Source organism: Plecotus auritus (assembly GCF_963455305.1).
Source record: "Plecotus auritus genome assembly, chromosome: 1".
NCBI classification, from domain to species: domain Eukaryota; kingdom Metazoa; phylum Chordata; class Mammalia; order Chiroptera; family Vespertilionidae; genus Plecotus; species Plecotus auritus.
In genome coordinates, this window is record NC_137770.1 from 32,503,538 (window position 1) to 32,531,535 (window position 27,998).

The following is a 27,998-nucleotide window of genomic DNA, read 5'->3' on the forward strand; positions in this document are numbered from 1 at the left end:
CACCATTTATTGAAGAAACTGTCCTGACTCTATTGTATGCTCTTGCCTCCTTTGTCAAATATTAATTGAGCATAATGGCTTGGGGCGATCTCTGGGACCTATGTTCTGTTCCATTGGTCTATATGTCTGTTCTTGTGCCAGTATCAGGCAGTTTTGAGAACAGTAGCTTTATAATATAGCTTGATATCTGGTATTGTGATCCCTCCAACATTGTTCTTTCTCAAGATTGCTGCAGCTATTCGGCATCTTTTTTTTTTTTTTTTTTTTTTTTTACTCCAGATGAATTTTTAGAGAGTTTGTTCTAGGTCTTTGAAATATGCCCTTGGTATTTTAATGGGGATTGCATTGAATCTATAGATTGCTTTGGGTAGTATGGATATTTTAATGATGTTGATTCTACCAATCCATGAACACGGTATATTCTTCCATTTATTTATGTCTTCCTCTATCTCTTTTTTCAGTGTCCTGTAATTTACTGAGTACAGGTCCTTTACCTCCTTGGTTAAATTTATTTCTAGGTATCTTTATTTTTTTGTTGCAATGGTAAATGGTTTTTTTTTTGTTTGTTTGTTTGTTTTAGTTTTTCTTTCTGTGAGTTCATTATTGGTGTATAAAACAGCCATAGATTCCTGGGTGTTAATTTTGTATCCTGCTACATTGCTGAATTCATTTGTTAAGTCTAATAGTTTTTTGGTGGCCAAAAGACATATGAAAACATGATCAAAGTTACTAATTATCCGAGAGATGCAAATCAAAACAACAATGAGGTACCATCTCACACCTGTTGGAATGGCTATCATCAACAAATCAATAAACAACAAGTGCTGGCGAAGATGCAGAGAAAAAGGAACCCTCATGCACTGTTGGTGGGAATGCAGACTGGTTCAGCCACTGTGTAGAACTGTATGGTGTTTCCTCAAAAAGTTAAAAATGGAACTTCCATTTGACCCAGTAATCCCACTACTAGGAATATATCCCAAGAAACTAGAAATACCAATCAGAAAGGACATATGCACCCCTATGTTCATAGCAGCACAATTCACCATAGCTAAGATTTGGAAACAGCCTAAGTGCCCATCAGCAGATGAGTGGATTAGAAAACTGTGGTACATCTACACAATGGAATACTATGCTGCGCTAAAAAAGAAGGAATTCTTACCATTTGCAACAGCATGGATGAAACTAGAGTGCATTATGCTAAGCAAAATAAGCCAGGCGGAGAAAGATAAATATCACATGATCTCACATGTGGAATATAATGAACAACATAAAATGATGAACAAAAATAGAACCATAGACATAGAAGCATTGAACAGACTGTACAACCTATGAGGGAAAGCGGGGTGAGGGAATAAGAGATCAACCAAAGGAATTGTATGCATGCATATGAGCAAAACTAATCGAAACAGAGAGCAGGGGGGTGAAGACTTGTGCTTGGGGGTCGGGGTGGCAGGGGAGAGGTCAATGGGGGGGAAAAGGAGACTCATGTAATACTTTAAACAATAAAGAATTTAAAAAAAGAAATATTACCATACTTGTGCTAATAAGAATAGAAACTAAGTGTTGAATATAAGGAATACCCCAGGATTATCCAAATGGCATCATTTCTACAGATAAATAAATGAAATTCAGAATAACCATTAAAAAAAAAAAGAAGAAGAAATACAGAATCTCAGGTCCCATCCCAAACCTAATGAATCAGAATCTGCATTTTTAGAAACTCTTCAAGGTAACATATTTACACATTAAACTGTACTAATTATGCTATCTATGTAACATGAAGACAATGAATCTATTTTTCTATGGCATTAGATAACCTGAAAGCAATTTACTTAACATACTATTTGTTTCAGCACCTATAAGATTCCTTTCATTTTGAGATATCTTAATATCCGGCTGCCTCTACCAGATAGTATGTCATTGAGAATTCTACATGAGCCACTGTTATGAAAAATTGCTCTGCATCTATTGCAAAAATTAGGCTGAAGGCATCTTCTATTTTAATGATTAATTTTCCCTTACGTTGAATGTATTTCTTTATAAATTTATTGCATGGAGCTTCCAGGTTAGCACAGTAGAAAGAAGTTGTAATCAGAGAATTTCCCCCTCTCATCATCTAACTAAAATGAAAAAAAAATTAAAAATTGAAGAAAATATATCCACTAGCAACAATTAAGTAAGAAGATTCATGTCACAAATCTCAAAAGTTAGTCAAGGACAGAAATGAAAGATCTTTGAGAAGCATAGTGCAGCACAGTGAGGCTCCTAATGCTGCTTTGGCTCCCAAAGAAATTATATGGTAAATTATCAAAATCCTAAAAATTCTCACTAATACCTTCAAATCAAGAGCAATGCAAACTAACAGAACCAAGATAGCAGTATAGGTAAATGCTGGTAATCATCACCTCCCACAACCACATCAAAATTACAACTAAAATACAGAACAACCATCATTAAGAACCACCTGTAATTTGGCTGAATGTAAGTCCAAACAACTAGAGAAGTAAAAAAGAAAGTATATTGAGACTCGTAGGAGGGGCAGAGGCATGGAACTGGCTGGTATGACAACCACGTGTGGCATTTGTTTTAATCGGGAGGGATATCTCTGCTGTGGAGGCCTCCCATGAGAAGGGGTCCCACCCTCATACCAGACACCCCAGCCCAGGGTTCCAGAGCTGAGAAGAGAAGTCCCCATAACTTCAGGCTGTAAACACCAGTGGGGGTTATGGCTGACTGACACAGCGGCTGCTGGGAACCAAGCTAGTTTCTCTTAAAGGGCAGGCACATGAACTTACAAGGTCCTAATCCCTCTGAGCTCCAGCACTCGGCAGAGGGATTGGGGGAACTAGGGACATACAAGGAGAAAATGGATTGTCTGGTATTGGGGCAGGATCTCAGGGGAAGCTTTCTCCTAGAAGGGAGTGCTTGCAGAGGTCATATGCCTGTGCTGGGATCGCCCCTAATGCAGAACTGACTGACAGTCATATCTGAGTTTCCTTCAACGTGGATCACTCCACCTTGGTAATTCTGTGAGACCCCATCCCCATCTAATTTGCAGCCCCACGCAAGCTGTTTTCAGTGGCTTTTCCATATGAATGTCCTGTTCTGGCTCAGACTTCAGACTTTCCTAAAATCCCTCAGGCAGCAGCTGGCACCAGCATGCCCCATACCTAAGTGGCCCAAGACCCGACACTACAATCAGCCTGCCTTCTTCACAGTTTGGCCTCGCCTGGGCACTTCCATGCCCAATACAAGTAGCAGCCATCTACAGATCACTTTGTAGCACCTGCCAGGTGGCCTCAGGCAGTGGCTGACTTTGCACCTCCCAGGAGGCCCCAGAGCCAGTGTACCCAGTAGAGCTTCAGATGTCGCCAAATTACAACTCTATACTTCTACAAGCAACACACTCAAGGGACAGCCTTCAGTGAAAACCAAAGACTCACTGAAGCAAGTTCTGCTCCATAGGGGTGTCTCCTGCACAGCAGCTCTTCCACTGTAGTCATAGCTGGTCCTCACACCTAATAGGCCTAGAGGTCAACTCCTCCCAGTGACACCAACAGCAATCAAGGTTCAACTACAACAAGTCTGTGCACACAGCCAACACAGGGGTGCACATAGAATGTCTAGCTCAGGTGACTGGGGAGGCTGAACCACTGGGCTCTATGACATCTAATACATATAGAGCCACAAGGCCACTCTACCAATTCGAGGAGACATAGCAGCTCTACCTTATACATAAAAACAAACACAGGAAAGCAGCCAAAATGGGAGACAAAGTAATATGTCACAAATGAAAGAACAGAAGAAATCTCCAGAAAACGAACTAAATGAAATGGAAACAAGCAAACTACAGGATACAGAGTTCAAAACAATGGTTATAAGGTTAATCAAGGATCTTAATGAGAGCTTCAAGGGACTTAGTGAGAATTTCAAAGACATGAAAAAGGAACAGTCAGAAATTAAGCATACACTAACTGAAATAATAATTTGCTGGGATTCAACAGTACAGTAGGGGATTCCAAGAATCAAATCAATGATATGGAACATGAGGAAGCAAAAAACACCCCATCAGAAGAGCAAAAAGAAAAAAGACCCCAAAATATGAAGATAGTGTAAGGAGCCTCTGGGACAACTTCAAGGGTACCAACATTTGCATTATGGGGGTGTCAGAAGGATAAGAGAGAGAGCTGGATATTGAAAACTTATCTGAAGAAATAATGGCAGAAAACTTCCCCTACCTGGTAAAAGAAATAGATTTTACAAGCCCAGGAAGTGCAGAGTCCCAAATAACAGGAACCCAATAAAAGCCACATCAAGACACAACAAAATTAAAATTCCAAGAGTTAAAGACAATGAGAGAATCTTATAAGCATCAAGAGAAAAGCAATTAGCTACAAGGAAGTACCCACATGCCTGTCAACTGATTTATCAACAGAAGCTTTGCAGGTCAGAAGGGAGTGGCAAGAAATATTCAAAGTGATGCACAGCAAGGACCTACAACCAAGATTACTATACTCAGCAAAGCTATCATTTAGAATTGAAGGTCAGATAAAGAGCTTCACAGATAAGAAGGTAAAGGAGTTCATCACCATCAAGCCAGTATTACATGAAATGTTGAAGGATATTCTTTAAGAAGAGGGAGAAGAAAAGAAGAAGAAGGAAAAAAGATAAAAAATATGAACAATAAAATGGCAATAAATACAATTGAATCTAAAAATAAAAATAAATGAACAAGGAATCTAATGAAAAAAAATAAACTGATGAATAAAATATAACCACAGGGATGGAAACATGGAACAGATTGACGAATCTCAGAGGGAAGGGCAGTGGGGTGCTGGATGCTAAGTCCAGCGGGTCATAATAAATGCAAGAAGTCCTCAAAAGGTTGAATTGACTCTTTCAGCAAGGCTGAAAATCTGCATGTTATTACCTGCTGCTGGAACAGCCGAAGGCAATTCCCCCAACCTGATGGTCCTTTATTGTTTACAGGACCTTACCTTTGATATATATATCTGCTATGCTAAAGGAAAAAATCTATACTAATAAAAGAGTAATGCTAATTAGACTGGGAGACCTTCTGGAGACCTTCTGGATGTCCTTCAGGACAAAGCCAGGGGCTTGGTTGGCCTGCAAACCACCCCCAAATGGCTCTCAGCCCCTCGCCCAGGCTGGCCACACCCCCCAGGGAGGACCCTCACCCCTATGGGGGAGTGGCCAGCCTGAAAATGGCCATTAGCCCCTCACCCAGGCTGGCCATGACCCCAGCAGGGACCCCCACCCTGAAGGAGGTGTGGTCAGCCTGCCAACGGCCCTCAGCCCCTCACCCAATGGGGTGTGGCCAGCTTGCAAAACAACCCTCACCCAGGCCAGCCAAGCCCCCCATCGGGGACCCCCACCCGAATGGGGGTGTGGACAGCCTAAAAACGGCCCTCAGTACCTCACCCAAGCCAGCCACACCCCTCAGAGGGGACCCTCACCCCGATGGGGGTGTGGCCAGCCTGAAAATAGCCCTCAGCCCCTCGCTCAGGCTGGCCTCACCCCCAGGAGAGACCTCCCCCACCCCAATGGGGGCATGGTCTGCATGCAAACTGCCCCAGCTCCTCGCCTAGGCTGGCCCCACACCACAAAGAGACCCCCACCCTGATCCAGGACCCCCACTCATGCACCAGGCCTATATCTATACTAATAAAAGGGTAATATGCTAATTAGACTGGGAGACCTTCCGGATGTCCTCCCAGACAAAGCCATGGTGGCAGGGCTGAAGCAGAGGCGGTGGTAGGGGCGATCAGGCCATTGCGGGGGGGTGGGGGGGGCAGTTGGGGGTGAACAGGCTGGAGGGGGGGCATTTGGGGGTTATCAGGCCAGGAGGAAGTGTGGTTAGGGGCAATCAGGCAGGCAGGCAGGTGAGCAGTTAGGAGTCAGCAGTCCCAGATTGCGAGAGGGATATCCGACTGCCGGTTGTGGGATTGGGCCTAAACTGGCAGTCTGGACATCCCCCGAGGGGTCCCAGATTGGAGAAGGTGCAGACCGGGCTGAGGGACACCCCCCCGCCCCTGCACGAATTTCATGCACTGGGCCACTAGTGTATGAATAAAAAGCCCTGGGCCCGGAGATTCAGGGAACTTAGTTACTAAAGCTAAGCCTCCCCTAGTTCCCCTGAAAAATGTCTCCCAAATTCATATTTCATGTCTAGTTTATCCATTTATGCGCAGCCCCTTTTCCAGATTCCTTGAACCCTTGCAGATGCTGAGAAAGACCCTGGCATTTATGGCACCCGAGACAAGGACATATGGAGAAGATTCGTCAGAGTGAAGAAAAGAAGTTAATCACCAGTAAAGGTGGGTCACCAAAAATTCGGTGGGGAGATTCACTGCATGTAAAGCTTGCACCAAGCCTTGGAGGTCGAGAGCCAAGGTGGGCAAGAAAGTCTTTTGTTTTAATCCAGGCCATAATGGGGAAGGATTTGACCAAAAGGCAAAAATATTATTGTAAATTTTTAGCTTCCATGCAAAAGGTTAAAGAAATTAAAATGTCAAAAGGTACTCTTTTAAGTCAGGCTCAAGAAAAATGAGTGCTGTTGTCATCTTTAACTATGTGGGGTCTTGTTCAAACTGGATTATGCCTAATTCATATCAGGGATAAAAAGTCCATAATAAGAAAAAAGGCCTTGCCAGATCCTCTGCTTCTAGATAAGAGGGTGGAGCTGTTAATCCTCTCACTGAGGAACTCTCTGATGCTTTGTTTAAAAATTACCATAGAACTCCTTGGGACAGGCAGATTTTAGCTAAAATAACTTTAAAGGCCAATCAATGCTATGGAGAGCGGAATAGGAAAAGATTCAGGAAAAGAATTGTGATTTATTAAGTCTTGTCTATATGTTATATGATTATTATTTTATCTGTCGTTTTTGTTTGGTTTAAAGTGCTTATTGTTAGTCTATTAAGCATGCCTTTAATTTAATAAGAAAGGAAACCTGGGTGACCAGGTCAGTTACTGAATTTACCCAAAGCAAGCAGGATATGGGGGTTGGGAGACACGTGGCAATCCTATAAAATGGACGCCCACTTCCGAGAGTACTATTACAAAAAAATCTCACTTCCATCATGTTTTTTCCCGGTCCATCATTAAAAATTTAGCAGAATTTAGGAATGCATCTGGGATTTCTGTACTTGTAAACTGAGAAAGCTAGCTTAAGACAAAAAGTGCGCACAGTCTGATTTTGGATTTTAGATAGTTTTGGGCTAAGTTTAAATCTACGGATGCTACAGAATGAACCCAAAGCTGTTTTTTCCTCAAAAAGGTGGTGGAGATGACCCAAGGAAAAAAATATAGGCTAGGTTTGGGCAATAAGATTGGTATTTCCATAATAAAAAGTAGTTTTTGAATAATAATGGACCACATTCCTTAACATTTAGGCCACTAGAAGTCAATAAATGATCTCTGTTATAGAATTTGCCAAACAAAATGACTTGGATAATAATAATTGGCTTTAGAATCTCAAAATTGTTGAAACATGAATAAAATATTAATTATGAAGGTCCAGTAGTCCGGGGGAAAACTTGTTTCGCTCCTTGATGGAAGAGGGGGCTGGTCACATTTCTCTAAGGAAAGAATGTGGTGATTTTACATTTAAGTAGCTCCCTGCTTCCCCCTCCTTTTGCCAGCCAGAAACGTGGTTTTCCAAAGTCTATGGCAACTTAAAATTTGGGGATTTGCTAAATTAAATAATAAAACATTTATTCAATATCTAGGTATTTTGAAATGACAGAGTACTGAGAGAAACCAAGATGGCAGCATAGGTGAACATCTAAACTGCTGCCTCGCACAACAATTTCAAAACTACAGCTAAAAGACAGAACGGACATCATCCAGAACCACAGGAAAGCTGGCTGAGTGGAAATTCTACAACTAGAAGAAAAGAGAGGGGCACACAGAGACTCAGAGGAGCTGCAAAAGGCTGAGGTACGGAGACACGCGCACGGAGAGGATGGGCGGTTGAGTGCCTGGCTAGCTTTCTCTAGTGGGAGAGAGACGGAAGCTTCCGACTGCACTGAACCCCAGTTCCGACTGCACTGAACCCCAGTTCCGGGCGAGAACCTGGGGTCCCAGACTCATACGGGGGGAGTCTGGGCTGTTGGGAAACTCAGGGGAGCCACAAAAGGCAGAGGTCTGGTGGCGCGAGCGCAAGTGCGCACAGAGAGGACTGACTGCTGAGTGTGCCGCTGGTTTTCTCTAGCGGGAGGAAGGCGGAAGCTCCCGACTGCACTGAGTTCCAGTTCTGGGTGAGAATCTGGGAATCCAGATTCATTGGGGGGAGAAACTGGACTGTCTGGCAGCAGGCGAAACTCGAGGGCGGTTTTCTCTCAGAGGTGCTTGCAGCGATTACTGAGGAACACTGAGACCCAGGGGCCTCATAGGGCAGGGCTGACGGGAAGCCAAGGCTGTCTGCTCAGCCCTGAGACTCCGCCCCATCCAAGCTGAGCACAGAGTTTTTTGCAATTTTGCAAGTCTTGTCTCATAAGGCTGTCTTCAGCACAGTAGTTCTCCTGGCATAGACACAGCTGATCCTCACAGCCAATCGGCCTGGAGGTCAATTCCTCCCAGTGATACCAACAAAAATCAAGACGTAACTACAACAAGGCTGTACACAAAGCCAACAAAAGGGTGCACCAAGAGTGTCCACCTCAGGTAACTGGGGAGGCTGAGCCACTGGGCCATATAGGAAACCTAGCACACAAATCTACCCTACCAACTCAGGGAAGCAGTGAAAATGTGGAGACAAAGAAACAGATCACAAATGAAAGAAATGGAGGAAAACAAACGACTGGATATAGAATTCAAAACCACGGTTATAATGTTTTTCAAGAATATCCTAGAAAAGGCTGATAAATTTAGCGAGACCCTCGAGGATATGAAAAAGGACCAACTAGAAATTAAGCATATACTGACTGAAATAAAAAATATTATACAGAGACCTAACAGCAGACTAGAGTAATGCAAGAATCAAGTCAAAGATTTGAAATACAAAAGCAAAAAACACTCATCCGGAAAAGCAAAAAAAAAAAAAAGAATCCAAAAATTTGAAGATAGTGTAAGGAGCCTCTGGGACAACTTTAAGCGTACCAATATCCGAATTTTTGGGGTGCCAGAAGAAGAGAGAGAGCAAAATATTGAAAACCTATTAGAAGAAATAATGACAGAAAACTTCCCCCACCTGGTGAAAGAAATAGACTTACAAGTTCAGGAAGCACACAGAACCCCATACAAGAGGAATCCAAAGAGGACCACACCAAGACACATCATAATTAAAATGCCAAGGGCAAAAGACAAAGAGAGAATCTTGAAAGCAGCAAGAGAAAAACGGTTAATTACCTACAAGGGAGCACCCATATGATTGTCAGCTGATTTCTCAACAGAAACTATGCGGGCCAGATGGAAGTGGCAAGAAATATTCAAAGTGATGAATAGCAAGAACCTACAACCAAGATTACTCTACCCAGCAAAGCTATCATTCAGAATTGAAGGGCAGATAAAGAGCTTCACAGATAAGAAAAAGCTAAAATAGTTCATCACCACCAAACCAGTATTATATGAAATGCTTAAAGGTACTCTTTAAGAAGAGGAAGAAGAAGAAAAAGGTAAAGATAAAAATTGTGAACAACAAATACATATCTATCAACAAGTGAATCTAAAAATCAAGTGAATAAAAAATCTGATGAACAGAATAAACTGGTGAATATAATAGAATCAGGGGCATAGAAAGGGAGTGGACTTACAATTCTCAGGGGGAAAGGTGCGGGAAGAGACTGAATAAATGTCGTACACCTATGCATGAGGACAGTGTGGGGCAGGTAAGGGCAGAGGGGGTTGTGGGAACGAGGTGGAGGGGCGCTATGGGGGGAAAAAAGAGGAACAATTATAATAATCTGAACAATAAAGATTTATTAAATTTAAAAAAAAGAAATGACAGAGTACTGAAATGTTCATCTGTATTTGCCTAATATAAAAAAAGAGGATAGATTTGAATCTATTAATTACATGTCTTGTATTTCATTTGAAATATATATTTAAAAAATATGAAGTTATTGCTAACCTGAGAAATGCTGAGTATTTAAGTTGCCAGCAAAATTTAAGGCTTCAAAGAGTTTAAAAATTCAAATTAAGTTGGAAAAAATCATATAGTTGTTATAACAAAATGCATAAGGACAGAAATTTATTTTTGAGAAAACAATTCTTGTATTTTCTCTGGAGAAATTGGTAGTTCAAAATATATTGTAGGAGTAAAATTTCAACCTAAGAAATAAGAAGGATTAATTCTGTGGTCTGAACCAAATTTTTAATATAAAAAGCAGTTTAAATTTAATTGATATCTTTAAGAACAATTATAAAAAGTATGTAACATAATTGTTGGTATATATGGTGTGTGTATATATATATACACACACACACACACATATATATATACATATATACACACACACACACACACACACACACACACACATATATATTTGATGATCTTTCCAAGTTAAATTTCAAGACTTTAACTGAGAGATGGATTTTGAAGCATTCCATGGGCCCTGGAGTGGTTCAAGTATTTATTCTCTCTTCTTAAAAGAAGTAATTTTGATTTAGGCCAATCTAATATACTTGAAATCTTGTGAAAAGCTTTATCAAATAAAAATGAATGACTATATTTTATTTATATACATATATTTTAAATGTTATGGGGGTTTTGGCCTCTAAGGGAGGGCAAGACAAAGTAGCTAAATATTTCTTAAGATTCAGCAATTAAATTTTAAAGACAAAAGCCCCAGGCAGCCTGCTTTCAGACAGGCTGGGTGGTGGGGGGCAGAATTTGTACCTCCTAAGTCAAATTATAAGTTTGCTTTTTTCAATAAAGATGCCTACTTTATTTACTTAATAAATTAGTTTTTTAAAATATAATCAAGGTCTCATATAATTTTAGTTAAATGAGAAGCCAATGTTTTTATAAGCAGTTGGCTTTAACAAAGGCCAACTTAAACTTTGCATTTCTGAGATCTCCCATAATCCCTCTGTGTATGCAAATGAGCACTGGCAAAAAGGAATACTGTTTAAAAGTAAATTTTAAGCTTAAAAAAAGGAGAAACTTAAAAATTTTACAATATCTTCTGCTAATATTTACAGGGTAAACTGAAGGTTATTATTCAAGCATTAAATCTAATCATTAGTAGTCACCATAACTATAGAAAGAGTCACTTGAAATGTATTCGGTAATATTGCTCAACATCTGAAAAGCAACCATTCAGATTGCTTAGTGTAAAAGAAAGAAAAAGATTTCTAAAAGAAACTCTCTAAAGGTGGCCTAGAAATTACTCTGGGAGGAAATAAAGAGGTTTTTTTCAAATGTCTGGAGAACTGTAATTAAAAGTCAATGTATTAGGCCTCAAAAGGAAAAGTAAGTGATTTGCATTTTGCCTTTTTAAACAAAGCTTATGTGAATATGCTCAAAGACTGATAGCAGAAATTCTATTAGTGTCATTTACTGTTCACACCCAAGGACAAAAAACGTTAAAAAATAAGCCTTATTTCAGACTGATTTAAATTAGCAAGTTTAAATAAGTGGATATTCAGGGGAACTTAGTTGTACTAGGCAGGAAACTATTCCTGGAGCATTAACTAATTTTTTACTGATAGTTCATCTCATAGTAAAGTTGCTTAACATGCGATGAATCCAAACCAGTCATATTTTTGTGCAAAGAATTAAATTAAAAAGCTATCAAGACTGCACTGAAGGATTTTCAAAATCCCCTTGATATTATTTAAAACAAAAAAGGGGGGTAGTGGAGTAATCTCCTGTTAAGTAAACTACATCAAGCCTTAATTACTTAAGTTTTTACTTTAAACATTTTTTCACTTATAATGATGATGGCAAGACACACATGGTATCAGAATAAGCCAAAGGAAAATGGTTTGGGCAAAATGAAAAGATCCCAAGTCTAGTTTATAGAAGGAAGGATCCCTTTATTAACCTGTGGTTGAGAATATGCTTACATATTTCCAGAAAACTCCTCCAAGCCCATGTGGATTCCTACAACAATGGATTTGAGAGGGAACTAACCAGACTACTCCAGCCACATTTGGCAGCAGCCCCAAGCAACACTCTGAGGAGACAAAGGAGAAACAATCCAGAAATGAGGGATGGTAAAGACGCCTTGCCATGCTAGCAGTCAGCCGCTGTGCGTCGCTGCAGGTTGCCCTGGACCAAGCCAAAGAAGGTTGGGCCTGCACTGCCACCATTTGTCCACCATCCAGAACTGGAATATCATTGCTGTCATGTCACAGGGGACAGTAATTGGGATGGGTACCCATAAAAAACTGTTAGACAGTGATTGAAAAGGGGACTCAAAGAACTGTTGGCCCAGAAAGGAGCTTACTGCAGACTGATTACTTGGATGCCTGGCAGCAATTTAAAGGGACATGAAAAGAACTCAATCCTTTCCATTGAATTTAAAAATCTTAAAAGGACCCAAGCTCTGCAAATGGCATACATTCTTATTAAATTTATTAAATCAAAAAGGGTGATATGCTGGTGGATAAGTCCAGCAGGTCATAATAAATGCAAGAAGTCCTCAAAATGTTGAATGGACTCTTTTGGCAGGGCTGAAAATCTGCATGTTATTACCTACAGCTGGAATAGCTGAAGGCAATTCCCCCAACCTGATGGTCCTTTATTGTTTGCCGGACCTTACCTTTGATATGTATATCTGCTTTCCTAAAGGGCAAAATGTGTGAATAAAAAGCCCTGGGCCCAGAGATTCAGAGAGCTCACCACTAGAGTAAAGCCTCCCCTGGCTTTCCCCCATTCCTTCCAAATTTATATTTCATATCTAGTTTATCCATTTACGTGCAGCCCCTTTTCCAGATTCCTTGAACCATTGCAGATGCTGAGAAAGACCCCGGCAGTGGGGGTGTGAACAGGAAGAGATTAACCAAAGATCTTATATGCATACTAGAGGCCCAGTGCATGAATTCATGCACCTCAAAAGAAACTGTGCTGTGAAGCTCCAGTGGGCACAGAGGTGGGTCTCAGCCCATCCTCCGTGTCCCTGCCTGGCCCCTCCCACCATGGCCCCTGGTCACCAGTCTGCCAGCAGCCCCACTCATGCTGCCGCTGCTCCCATATGCTGACAGTGCTGGCCCCGTTTGCACCCACTGACAGCTAGGAGCGATTGGGGCAGGGCAGGCTCCATGTGCCGAGAGCAGGTGCAAGCAGGGCTGGCGCTGGCAGCAGGTGTGAGCACCGGGCAGGACCATGGTGTGCAGAAGCAAAGAATTTTCAGTAACGACCAGAGGCTCACCCTGATAACAACGACCAGTGCCCCATCTTGGGCTGGCACCCTCGCTCACCTGCTTCACCATCACGCTGCAGCCGATGCCCACCAGGTTCCACGCTCTGCTGCCTGCTGCCAATGCCTGCCATGTTTCGCACAACCCCTGGTGGTCAACGCACGTCATAGCAACCAGTTGTTGGATTGTTTGATTGTTCCGCAGTTTGATCTATTTGCATATTAGCCTTTTATTATATAGGATACGCATTACCTTTGGACTCAGACAACAGAGTGGTGAAGGCCTGAGGTGGGGCAGGAATTGGCTGGAGGGGGATAGTGAGGGGAAAGGGGGGACATCTGTAATACAGTAAGTACTCGAGTTACATTGGAGATCCGTTCCTATGGTGCAATGTAACGTGATTTTCGCCGTTAAGTCAGAACCCACCTACATAAGCACCTATGTCACTCACATGGAGCACATACACAGCAGTAATGAAGTGAAACAGTAAAAAAAAAATTAAAAGAAAGATAACAATTCCTGACCTTTACTTGTGTCAAATAAATAATAAAAAACATAAAGCACATATGTACATACGTCAAAATGACAGAACTTTTTTTTTTTTTTTTATAAATAAATGGGAGGTGGCAATGTAACCACGAAACGACGTACATCGAGTCCAACATAACCTGAGGACTGCCTGTACTCTCAACAATAAAGATTTAAAAAATTTAAAAAAAGATGCAAACTCGGAGAGACTCCTATTTTTAATCTTGTAAGCAACTGCTATGTGAAACAAATAAAACAAGGGCTGACTCTATGATCAATATGAGGTTCCAGGGACAAATGCACACTGAAATGGGACACTAATCTGAAACCTAATGATACCCCCACATACTAATGAGTTAAACTATTATCTAGACAGAAAGAATCTAGTATTGGACATTTAATAAAATCTCAGAGAGCAAAGCAGAACATTCCAACAAAGATATATTGTCTCTAGTTTCTTACTTCCTCCCATTTTCTCTGTGCCAAATCTGTCCAGATCTCATATAGTCCAGGTTGACTTTATCTTTCTTCCAACATCTAGGTAATGATCTGAGAAATAAGCTCAGTTTGAGGACTGGATACTATTCACTCAGATTTTGTTTGTTTTTTTAATAATCATATTATTATCAAAATTTGAAGGTAATCAGAGGGTAAGTAGAAGAAACTAACACTGCTCATATTCTTATCATGAGCAGTGATTCAACCAATTTTGTCTGAGGTTTAAAAAGATAGTTAAAAATATGACTGTAACCTATTAATTATTTTCTCTTTTTTAACTTTAGAGAGATGTCTGTTTAGTACATTACATCTCTTGTAATATGCTCTTTTATTCCCTTTCTTTTTCTTCTGTTTAAATGAAATAAAATGCTATTCGATATTAACTTTAAGGAATTATTCTAATTTTGTATAGCTATGTCTTTCACTCAAACATCCATCTAGTCTTCTATCTGTAATATAGGCATAGAAAGATGTTGGTATGTTTTACAATTAATCTTAATAATGGTATTTCTGGGAGACTGAATTTGAAATAGATTTCTTTTTTTACTTCTTTTTTTGAGTTTTGATAGTATTTAAAATTTGCATGTATTATTAAAAAATAACTTTAAAAAATTCAATTTTCTGTTACTTGTTCATTCTGATACTTAGTACCCTAGTATCTCATTTTCCTTCATTTTCAGCCAGCTCAGAAAAAAATTTTGTCACCTACAATTATGCATATACTACTGTGGTAGATTAAATATGGCCATGTAGTCTTTATAAATCCTCCTGTCGAGAGGTGGAGTCTATTTCCACAACATTTGCATCTTGGCAGGACTTATGACTTTGATCAATAGAATGGGCAGCAATCATGGTGTGTGAGTTCTGAAGCCTAGGTCTCAAAAGGCTTCACAGTTCTGCCTTCACTATTTAATCTTCTTTCACCATGAAAACCAGACCAAGGTAAATAATGGAATGATGAAAGACCATGTGGAGTGGAAGGTGTAGCAGAACAGACAGCACCAATGTCCCAGACATTTAAGGGAGGTCATCATAAATTCTCCAGCCCTAGCTGAGCTGACAAATTATTTCTGCCACATGAGTGACCTCCAGGTAAGACCAGAAAAAGATACACCCAGCAACCCCACAGATTTGTGAGAAATAATAAATCATTGTTATTTTAAGTCACTAGGTTATGTGGTGGTTGTTAATGCAACTATACAGTACAGGTACAACTACTTTCTTAGCACTTTTGCCTCCTCCTCTTTTTCTGGCTATTTATATATATATATATATTTTTAAATATATTTTATTGATTTTTTACAGAGAGGAAGGGAGAGGGATAGATAGCTAGAAACATCGATGAGAGAGAAACATCGACCAGCTGCCTCCTGCACAACCCCTACTGGGGATGTGCCCGCAACCAAGGTACATGCCCTTGACCGGAATCGAACCCGGGACCTCTCAGTACGCAGGCTGACGCTCTATCCACTGAGCCAAACCAGTCAGGGCTGGCTATTTATATTTTGTTAGTCATAAGTTTATACATCCTGTATAAATTTCTTAAGACACCTCCTGCCCAGAGGAGATCTCAAAAATAAGATTTTTTTGCATTTCAAATTATTATTTGTTATTCTCTCACACCCACAAAAAAATGTCAATACCAAGGTGCCATGTTTGGCTTTCTCCTTCCAAGAAAATAGAGCTGTTCTTTTATTTAAGTGGTCTGATATTTAATCCATGGATCAATTTCAGTTTAATTCTATCTATTTAAACCTCAAATAATAAAAATGTCAAATACTGTATATGCTACTTATAAGATATTTTAAATAATGTGAATGATTAAATTCTATTACATTAATTAGGTATGTAAAATACTGCAGTGACTGCATCAAATGGTTGTTAACAGGGGATTACTATTATGATAATCCTTTTATCATACTTTATAAATGCTTTTTATCAATATAATTTTCTCAAACTTTACTAGAGTATAATATATTAATCCTTTCACTGCTGGAAGAAAGAGAAATGATTGTTATAGTTCCCTTCTGTTTTGATACAAAGCAAACTAATTATAGAATCCTAATAGGAATTTTGATGAAAGGTTTTTGTTTGTTTGTTCTCCATATTTCATCTATTCGCTTTTCCTAGGTAGCCGATACTTGATTGATTGGAGAAAGCCTGAAACTGCATCTCTTAAGGATTCCTATTAGAATAATCTTGAGATAATGTGTTTTATTTCCTATTATATGGTTTTAATTATTTATTCCAAATTCCTCTTCAGAGGTCCAATCAGTCTTAGAAGAATATATGTTAGTAGAAACACCATCATTTGTTTAGGTCACCTATTATATAAGACTAGAGGCCTGATGCATAAAATTTGTGCACTTGGGAGGGGGGTTCCCTCAGCTCGGATTGCAAGAGGGTGCAGGCCAGGCCAAGGGACCCCATTGGTGCACAATCAGGGGCAGGGAGGGACGAAGGAGGTTGGCTAGCCGGGGAGGGACTTTGGGAGGGCTCCAGGGCATGTCTGGCCCATCTCGCTCAGTCCTGATTGGCCGAATCCTAGCAGTAAGCTAACCTACCAGTCAGATCATCTGCCCCCTGGTGGTCAGTGCACGTCATAGTGAGCGGTTGAGTGGCCTTAGCATACTATTAGCATATTATGCTTTGATTGGTTGAATGGCCGACTGGACACTTAGCATATTAGACTTTTATTATATAGGATCACTGAAGAGTACAAATATGCATAAAATCTGTCTCTTAAGCTCAGGAAAGGTCTTTAGGGAAAAATAGGATAAAAAGTCAAAAGACATATCTCTAAATCCATTTAGCGCTATAAATTACTCTGTTTTACCATTTGTCTTTCTTTCAAAATATGACATTTCGTCCTAGCCAGGTAGTTCAGTTGGTTAGAGCATTGTCCCCACATACCAATGTTGTGAGTTTGATTTCTAGTCAGGGCACATACAAGAATCAACCAATGAATGCATAAATGAGTGGAACCACAAATCAATGTCTGTCTCTCTGTTTCCCTCTCCTCTCTCTCAAATCAACAAATAAAAAAATGACATTTAAATTATTAGCCTTTCAGAGCTAGTGATAAAAAGATTACCATGAACTCTGACTCTATTTGGGTTGTCTAAGGCCGTGGTCAGCAAACTCATTAGTCAACAGAGCGGCAAACTGTGGCTCGCAAGCCGCATGTGGCTCACGAGCCGCAGTTTGCCGACCACTGGTCTTAGGTGATTAAGGATGTGGAGAATCTCCATACTTAGTGTAACTGTGACAAATAAATAATACTGAAAATTTAAAAAGCAGCCATTTATTCAGTATTCACTATGTGCTAAACACTCTGCCAAGTTCTGAACTTGCTCCTGTGAGATTCCATCACATTAGGAGCAAATCCTTTGTATTCTGTGAAGAAATTGCGGTTACTAAAACCTCATCACAGTATGGTATTCCCATACTATTGTGATGATGGACCTAGGTTACCCTTCTCCAATAAAACCATCTGGGCCTGCAGATTTTTTTTTTTAAGGTGGTATTTCATGTTATAAGACTATACAGATTGTCTATTTCCTTTTGGTTATTTTTTGTAATTTGTGAGGTTTTAGGAACCGGTCATTTTTTTCTAAGTAATTCAAGTTATGGATATAAAGTTTTTAATAGCATTCTCTATCCTTTTAATGGTTGGAAAATCTGTAGTAATACTGTTTGTTCAATCCTGATATTGATGATTGTGTCTTTTTTTCTTTAAATTTGTTAGTCTAGTAAGAGGTTTATCAATATTATTGAGTTTTTAAAAGAACCATCTTTTTATTTCATGGATTTTCCCCTATTGTGTTCCTATTTTCAATTTAATTTATTCCAATTTTTAAGTATTTTCTGTCTTCTGGTTTTGACTATATCTGGCTTCTCTTCTTTAACTTCTTGAAGAAGAAACATGAATTATAGACCTGAGAATTTTCATTTTCTCTAAAAACTGATACTTTCATGTTATATCTTTTTCTATCCTTTTATTTTAAAACTACCTGTGAAATGATTTTTTGAGAATAGCATGTGTTGGATCATTTCTAAAAATCCATTATATCAATTTGTCTTTTAATTGTATACTTAGATTATTTGTATTTAAGGCAATTACTGATATGTTAGGACTTAAATCTGTTTATGTCTCCTGTTTCTCATTCCTGTTTATTTTTTGTTTTTAATATATTTTATTGATTTTTTACAGAGAGGAAGGGAGAGGGATAGAGAGTTAGAAACTTCGATGAGAGAGAAACATCAATCAGCTGCCTCCTGCACACCCCATACTAGGGATATGCCCACAACCATAGTACATGCCCTTTACCAGAATCGAACCTGGGACCCTTCAGTCCACAGGCCAACGTTCTATCCACTGAGCCAAACTGGTTAGGGCCATTCCTGTTTCTTTATACCTTATTGTGAACTACTTGAAAACTTTTTCAGTATTTAATCATATTTTATAATATTTTTGTGTGTATTGTTTTGCATATTTCTCTTAGTCGTTGCTCTGAGTATTACAATATATAGGTGAAATTTATCACAGTTTACTGGTATTGACATTTTATCATTTCAAGTGAAATACAGAAACTTTGCTTTCATTTAGGTACCTTTACCCTCCCATATTTTAAATATGACTGTTCATTATTTACTCCATATATATTGTATACCACATTTTTGTTTCAACCTTCAAATGTGACTTAAGAAAATCATTTAAAAAAGATAGTCTACTATATTTACCTATTCTGCTGTTCTGAAGTTATTTCCTTCCTCTTTAGAAAATTTATTTAGCCATTTTTTCAGGGTAGATTTTCTAGTGACAAATTCTTTCAGTTTTCTTTGGTCTGAGTATGTCCTTCTTTCCAATTCATCCTAAAGAATAATTTCACTGGATATATAGACTTTGTGGTTAACAGTTCTTTTTTTCAGCACTTAAAAAGTGTTGTGCCATTTCCTTCTGATGCCACCACCCTCCCCAACCCCTGCCACTCAAGTATGGTGCCATCAAGAAACAAACAAACAAACAGACAGACAGATAAACAGATCAAGGAAACAAAAATTCAGGAAAAGACAGACTTATGTATGTGTGTGTGCAGGTATATGAAAAGTTAGTAAATGATAAATGAGGCAATTCAAACTGGAGGGGAGGGGGATAGGTTTTTCAATAAATTGGGCTGTAACTGTTAAGTAACCCCATATATAAATAAAAAAATTTATACCAATGTAAATTTCAGATTAAGATTAAAGAGTTAATATTTAAATATCTCTCTTTAAAATAAATATACCCAAGTTGGTAGTATAAATTAGCATAACTACCTTAGAAAACAGTGATTTCATCCAGAAAACTTGAAAGTACACATTACTTAAAAACCAGAAATTCCTTTCCTTAGTATATACCTTAGAGAAACTGTTACACAGGATGTTTTATAATAATTTTATAGTGTAATTTTTCATAATAACTGCAAATGGAAACAAGCTGAATGTCCATCAGTAGCAGTTCTCGATAATTTGTGATACAATGAGGTATTTTATGGCCAAAAAAAAAGAAGATACTCAGCTATTGACAATGCCATGGATGAATCTCAGTGTTGAGCAAAAGAAGAAGAGCACAAAAGATTATATACAATGTGATTCACTTTATATAAAACACAAGCAGAAGCACACATAAATTATAATATTTAGGAATATGTGCGCATGAGTGGTAAATCTAAATAAAAGCAAGGATATTAGGTGGAAGAGATTACTGTGATTGGGCCAGGAAGATAGACACTCTTTATCCTTTAAGCCTTTGGTCTAGCATCCATTCACTATGAGATGATTTGTTGTAATAAATAAGTGTATGCTTAAGTCAAACTATGTATGAACTTAATGATTTCTGGTACTAGAAACATTGTGAAAGATTATCATATCTGACAAAAACTGAATTACGTTTCATCAATCAATCATACCTTAATAGTAAAATTTTACACACACATATCTTTACATGTTATATTATAGACAGTATAGTTTGAATATAAATTCAATTGCACTTATAATTTAAAATTACTCAGACATTATCCAACTAAAATGAACATTACAAACAGATGTTCCCATTTCCTCCAATCAAAGCAAAAAGATTTTAATATCTGATTGCAAATGAAAATGCAAATAGTGCCAACATATGTTGGTGAAATAATTTATAATACTTTTTCTTCCAAAACTTTTGAACAAAAGAACCAATTTTATATTTTTTATTCCTCAGATCTCAAACTCTCTGAAGTCATTTGAGATATAAAACTAGTAATAGATGGGAAAAATCACATATCACATGTCATCCATGAATCATGCCTTTTTTAAAAAAAATCTCTTGAGACATAACTATAATTCTGGAATTTCAAAAAATACAATGAAAGAACTACTCCTTTAGAGAAAGTCACTATAAAAATTAGGCAAAATTCTTGAACTTAATTAAACTTAAAAAAAATAATATATTAATCTTCTGTTTCTAGGATGGGCCTTCCACAGGGCAACAATTTCAGTCCACTACTATTACCTCACTAGAGGCCAGTGCACAAATTCGTGCACAGGTGGGGTCTGGCCACTCCACCCTGATGGGGCCTATTGGGCCAGGCCAGCCAGGGGAAGGGAATGTGGGAGGTTGGCCGGCTGGCTGCACCCATGATTGGGGCTATTGGGGGGGAGGGGGAAGGCTAACGGGGGAGGGGGGGGGCTGACTGAGGGGAGGGGCCTCGGGCAGAGGGGACAATTTGCATATTAGCCTTTTATTATATAGGATATAGAAAACAGTATGGAGTTTACTTAAAAAATTAAGTATGGAACTGCCATTTGACCCAGTGATCCCTTCTACGAATATATACTAAGAAACCCAAAACACCAATCAGAAATAATGTATGCACCTCTATGTTCATAGCAGCGCAATCTATAGTAGCTAAGATCTGGAAACAGTCCAAGTGCCAATCAGTAGATGAGTACACCATGGAACACTATGCAGCACTGAAAAAGAAGGATGTCTTACCCTTTGAGACAGCCTGGAGGGACCTGGAGAGTTATTATGCTAAGTGAAACAAGCCAGTCAGAGAAAGACAAGTATCTCATGATCTCACTCATATGTGGAATCTAATGAACAAAATAAACTGATTAACAAAATAGATCCAGAGACACAGAAGTATGGAACAGACTGTCAAATCTCAGAGGAAATACAAGAGTGGGTGGGAAGAGATCCACCAAAGAACTTGTATGCATATATATGTATAACCCATGTACACAGACAATAGCGTCGTGAAGACCTGGGGCAGGAGGTGAAGGGTGTGCTATAAGGGGTCAATGGGGGAAAAAGGAAGCATATGTAATACTTTCAATAATAAAGATTTTTTAAAAATCACTTTTTAGGCAATCGCATTTATTAGCATGGCCTCAACTAACTTACATAATGACAAACCCCGATATCAATCAAAAGATAGAATTATCTTTTTCTGAGTTCCAGGCTGACTTATCCAATGACTTAGTGGATATTTGGTTATCTGAGACAGATATATAATGACAAATTAAATAAGTCAAAACGTACCCTCTTTCCTCTCAAACTTAGTCCTTTTCTTAGATCTCCTAAGATTTCCTAAGCCAGAAATATGACTCAATCTTTACATCTTCCCCTAAACATCCAATAAATAAAGTATTTTTTGATTTTACTTATGTAATATTTCTGGAATCTAAGTTTTTTCTTCAGCCTTACTGCCACCTCTTTTAGCTCAGGTTTTAATCATTTTGTGTTTATATCCTGCAATCTGGTCTCCTTCATTATAGATGGAATCTCCTTTTCATTGAAATTATTTTTCTCACTCATCACAGAAAAACCTAAAATATTTACCAAGCTGGTTACGTTCCTTTCTTTCTTAAAATTACATAATGGCACCCCATAGTTTTCAGTATAAAATCTAAATTTCTTAACATAGCATAAAGGTCTACTGCCAGTTCTATATCTCAACAGTTTTTATTTTAACCCTGGGATCTGTTGCCATATTATTTCTATTATTCTTTCACAGAATATAGAACTGTATAAAACTCCAATTTGCTGAGTTCTTGGAAAGATTGCTGATTATCTTTTTCAAATGGCCAAGTGCCCTTCCTAGGTCTTTCATAGGATACTTTGTTTATCTTAATCATTTAACATATTATAATTGTAAAAAAGACAGAACACCTTTTACAGAGATGGATTTCAACTCTGTATCCTTTATATAAATGCTGCTTAATTATTTATATACTAGAGGCCCAGTGCACGAAATTTGTGCACAGAGATGTGTGTCCCTCAGCCCAGCCTGCAACGTCTCCAATCTGGGACATCCCTCTCACAATCCAGGACTGCTGCCTCCCAAATGCTCACCTGCCTGCCTTCCTGATTGCCCCTAACCGCTTCTGCCTGCCAGCCTGATCACCCCTTAACCCCTCCCCTGCCAGCCTGATTGATGCCTAACTGCTCCCCTGCTAGCCTGATTGCCCCTAACTGCCCTCCCCTGCAGGCATGGTCACCCCTAACTGCTCTCCCCTGCAGGCCTGGTCCCCCTCAACTGCCCTTCCCTGCAGGCCCGGTCGCCCCCAACTTCCCTCCTCTGCCGGCTTGGTCATGCCTAACTGCCCTCCCTGCAGGCTTGATCACCCCCAACTGCCCTCCCTTGCAGGCCTGGTCCCTCCCAAATGCCCTCCCCTGCTGGCCATCTTGTGGCGGCCATCTTCTGTCCACATGGGGGCAGCCATCTTTGACCACATGGGGGCAGCCATCTTTGACCACATGGGGGCAGCCATCTTGTGTGTTAGAGTGATGGGCAATCTGCATATTACTCTTTTATTAGATAGGATACATTTATTGATTACATAAAGTTTCTACAGTTTGTCTTTTCCTACACTGTAATATATATCTCAAGAAGTAATATGCTCGTGTTATTCTGAACCTTTAAACCCTTGATTATATTTTTGGAAGTACTTACTGGACCTCAAACAATTAATTTTAGCACCTTTATTCCCATTTTCTCTTTTAAAAAACAACAAGAGATCTGGATTAGACCAAAGGTTCCTTCCAGCCACCTATTTTGAGAATTTATATCAAGTCTGAGTAAGTCTCCTGACACCTGATTTCTTACATGGTAGAATGTAATCATGGCATTAATTCCTGATGTTGACTACACATAACACCTGACATATTGAAATCAATAGTATATTACATAATAAAGATCAATGAGTTCAATTAATTTAAAAATAATGTAAACAAATTAAAGATTTATTCATTAAAATTTGAATTTATTTAGCTTGATTTTGAAAAGTTTATCAAATCAAGGTTAATAATTTGTTGAGAACTTTACATGTCATTTTAACAACTTAACTCAGTATTGTTTATCCTTCACTACTTCTATCCAATTGTTAACTTACTTATGGAATAGGTAGTAAGTTCAGTTCTTGTTACATTGTAAACTGCTTTTAAACAAGAGCCACATGTTATGTTAGAAAATTAATAGTCCATAAGGTTTAGTAAAATGTTAAGTACAAAAGATTGTAGTAGTGCTGTAATTTTTAAAAATGTCAATTTTTCATTTATTGTACTGCAATTTTTAATGGATTTACAAGAGAACAATACATCAATTAAAATTTTGAGAGAGAGAGAGAGAGAGAGAGAGAGAGAGAGAGAGAGAGAGAGAGAGAGAGAGAGAAACACTGATGTGAGAGAGAAACATCAATTGGTTGCCTCCTAGGGATCAAACCTGAAAACTAGGTATGGGCCCTGACTGGGAATTGAACCCACCACCTTTTGGTGTATGGATGAGGGTCCAACCAAAAAACCATCCAGCCAAGGCAAGAAACATTGATTTTGTTGTTCCACTTATTTATGCATTCACTGGTTGATTCCTATATGTGCCCTGAGCAGGGATCAAACCTAAAACCTTGTCATATCAGGACAACTCTCTAACCAACTGATCTACCTGGTCAGGGCCAGTACTGTAAATTTTAAATTGAAATTGGCATATTTTTTCAAAGGAACCAGGAAATATTTACTGTAAGACTGACATTATTTATAACTGGTAAAAACTTATAAAGAAGAGAAATTAAAATAAGATAAAAAGGTAATTCATTATGCACACTAATGGATAAATACAACGCTTTCTTTAGTAGATTTTTCAACAAAATTCACAGGAAAGGGTTCCTTTTTTATTCTTCTAATATTTTTCTTAGAAATGCAGTGATAATAATAGATGAGATCTGATAGTGGTCATCTGAGATATATATATATATATTAATTCAAATAGGATAATTTGAAATAAAGTGCTGTCCTAATACATCCAAAGATTTAATACCATAAAGAATAAGCAATTCTTCCCCCACTTGCCACCAAGATACTAAGACTTTGTAGAGATGAAAAATGCCATACTATACCTTGATTTCTTCTATTTCGTCTGGTACTATCTTGTATGCTGATATAGTCCCACCCAACCTGGAATCAGGAGAAGAAAATATTCTCAAAACCGGCAATAGTGTATAAAAAAATATGACTATTAACATCAGAGTGCCACCAATAATGCCCATTGCCTACCCCAATAACCATGGAGGCAAAAAAAACATTTTATGATTAAATTTTCCATATACTAGTGAAAAAGAGGTAGATAATGAATGACTACTGGAAGAGGAAACATTAAATTAGACTTTTAACCATAACTAAACTTCTCTGATGTTTTAATGATACTAAAACTGCCACTTTTATTGTTGGATTCTGTCACAACTGAGATATATCAAGAATCAGTAGCAGACATGGTGTTTGGTTTTTTTGTTTCTTTGTTTTTATAACAGACTTAATTTTTACAGTAGTTTTAGGTTTACAGAGAAAATAAGCAGAAAGTAAAGAAATTTATTTCACAGATTCCCACTCCACAGTTTTCTTTTAACATCTTGCATTAGTGTGAAATATTTGTCACAACTGATGAGCCAATATTAATTTTGTTTCTTTTTAAAAATAGTTTAAACAAGGATTCAGAGAGATATGTGTACCCAGAACTGTCCAATGGAAAAAGATGAGTGTTTTAGAGTTACAAATTTATGCTTAAGATATGATCTTTGCCTTGAGGCAGTGATGTCATTATATATCATGTTCTTCTGTTTGAAGTATTTTTGGAAAGCAGCTAAGATTTATGTAACACCATTTGCTAGGCATAGTATATATTATCTAATTTAACCGTTATACTGTCTCTATTGTAAAAATGGAGAAATTGAGACACAAAAATATTCAGTAATTTTCTTATGTAACTGAAGGAGCTAGTAAGTAAAGATGCTAATTGAGATGTACATCAAGTGTAAAATAAATAGCAGATTTTAAATACTTAGTATAAAAAGGTTAATTTAAAAACACTGATTATGTGCTAAAATAACATTGTGGATATATTGAATTAAATAGCTATATTATTAAAATTAACTTAATCTGTTTCTTTTCAGTTTTTAAAATGTGCTACTAAAGTTTTTAAATTCCATATATGGTAATATTGTGCTACTATCATATCTCTAATGGACAGGTGCTCTACGTTCTTAAATTCCAAGATACCTACCTACCACTGCTCTAATTCAGTGCTTAAAAAGAAAATTTCTGATTACTTATTTGACTATATAAGTACTCAGTATAAAAAAGGTATCATAAATAAGACACTTAAGTATTTTAGATACTTTAGGATATCTCCTATCTCATATGTAAATTAATAAATGACATCCTGGTTTTCATTAAAAAGTAACTTAATTTAACCAAATTATCTTTTATTGTAAGTCCTGCATTTAAACTCTTTAATGTTACCATTTATCCTTGCTAATGGAACTAGTGTTCAGATTTTTTTTTTTTTTGCATGGTGAAATAAAGTTTTGTGTTTTTTTTTAATTTATTGGGTGACATTGGTTTACAAAATTATACATGTTTCAGGTACATAATTCTATAATACATTATCTGTACACTATATTGTGTGTTCACCATCCCAAGCCAAGTCTCCATCCATCACCATTTATCCCCCAGGCCCTCCTCTTCCTCTCTCAACCCTCCTCCCCCTGGCAATCACCACACTTTTGTCTGTGTCTATGAGTTTTTCTTTCTTTTTTGCTTTTTCACTCAATCCCTCCCCTTCCCCCTAAGTTCTCCCAATGCCAACCGTTCTCCCAGAGCCAACTGCTCTCTATCTATGAGTCTGTAATTATTCTGCTTTTTTGTTCATTAGATTCCACATAGGAGTGAAAACATATGGTACTTGTCTTTCTCTTACTGGCTTAGTTCACTTAGAATCATGCTCTCCCGTTCCATCCATGATGTTGCAAAGGGTAAGATTTCCTTTTTTTTATGGCCAAGTAGTGTCTATATATATATATATAAAAGCTTAAGCAACCGTTATGATGGAATGTCCAGTCAACCAGTTGCTATGACGCACAATGACCACCTGGGGTAAGACTCAAAGCAGGAGCTGCCCCTTGGTGGTCAGTGTGCTCCCACAGCCAATCTCCCGCAGCCCCTCCCTCTGGCCGGCCAACATCCTGTGGTCCCGCCCCCTTACCGGCCAGCCCCCCTAGTAGACCCTGATCAGGGGGCCGGCTGGCCAACCTCCCAAGCGTCCCTCCCCCCAGCCAGCCGGCCCACCGATAGGCCTCGATCGCTGAGGGACCCCACTCATGCATGAATTCGTGCACCGGACCTCTAGTTCCATTGTATAAACGTACCGCTGCTTTTTTATCCACTCATCTACTGATGGACACTTGGGCTTTTTCCAAATATTGGCTATTGTAAATAATGCTGCAATGAACACAGGAGCGCATATATTTTTTTGAATTAGTGTCTTGGGTTTCTTTGGATGAATTCCCAGAAATGGAATTGCTGGGTCATAAGGCAGTTCCATTTTTAATTTTAAATGAACTTTTGATTTCAGAAGCCATAGGCAGCAAAATAGCAGACATTTGCTATAGCAATATCTTTACCAAATATCTTTACCTCCTGGGGCAATGGAAACTAAAGAAAAAAACAAATGGGACTACATCAAAATAAAATGCTTCTGCAAAGCAAAAGAAAACATCAACAAAACAACAAGAAAGCCCACTACATGGGAGAACATATTTGCCAATGTTGTCTCCAATAAGGGTTTAATCTCCAAAATTTATAGGGAACTCATACAACTTAAGAAAAGATAAACAATCCAAATAAAAAAATGGGCAAAGGACCCAAATAGCCTACTTTTTGGAAGAAGACATACAGAAGGCCAAGAGACATATGAAAACATACTCAAAGTCACTAATCCTCCGAGAGATGCAAATCAAAACAACAATGAGGTACCATTTCACACCTGTCAGAATGGCTATCATCAACAATCAACAAATGACAAGTGCTGGAGAAGATGTGGAGAAAAAGGAACCCTCTTGTACTGCTGGTGGGAATGCAGACTGGTGCAGCCACTATGGAAAACAGTATGGCATTTCCTCAAAAAATTAAAAATTGAACTTCCATTTGATCCAGTCCCACTTCTAGGAATATATCCCAAGAAAACAGAATGGATATATGCACCCCTATGTTCATAGTAGCACGATTTACAATAGCTAATATTTGGAAACAGCCTAAGTGCCTATTGGCAGATGAGTGGATTAGA

At 38.4% G+C, this 27,998-nt stretch overlaps 1 protein-coding gene across 23 annotated transcripts in view; it reads right to left on the minus strand.

Moving 5' to 3' along the window:
- Positions 1-27,998, minus strand: part of GPHN (gephyrin) — a 439,592-nt gene that overhangs the window by 255,667 nt on the left and 155,927 nt on the right. For all 23 annotated transcript variants that reach the window (XM_080684045.1, XM_080684039.1, XM_080684042.1 and 20 more), the window contains exon 3: positions 24,778-24,835. In XM_080684045.1, coding sequence (XP_080540171.1) covers positions 24,778-24,835 — 58 coding nt within the window. The remainder of the gene's footprint in view (positions 1-24,777; positions 24,836-27,998) is intronic.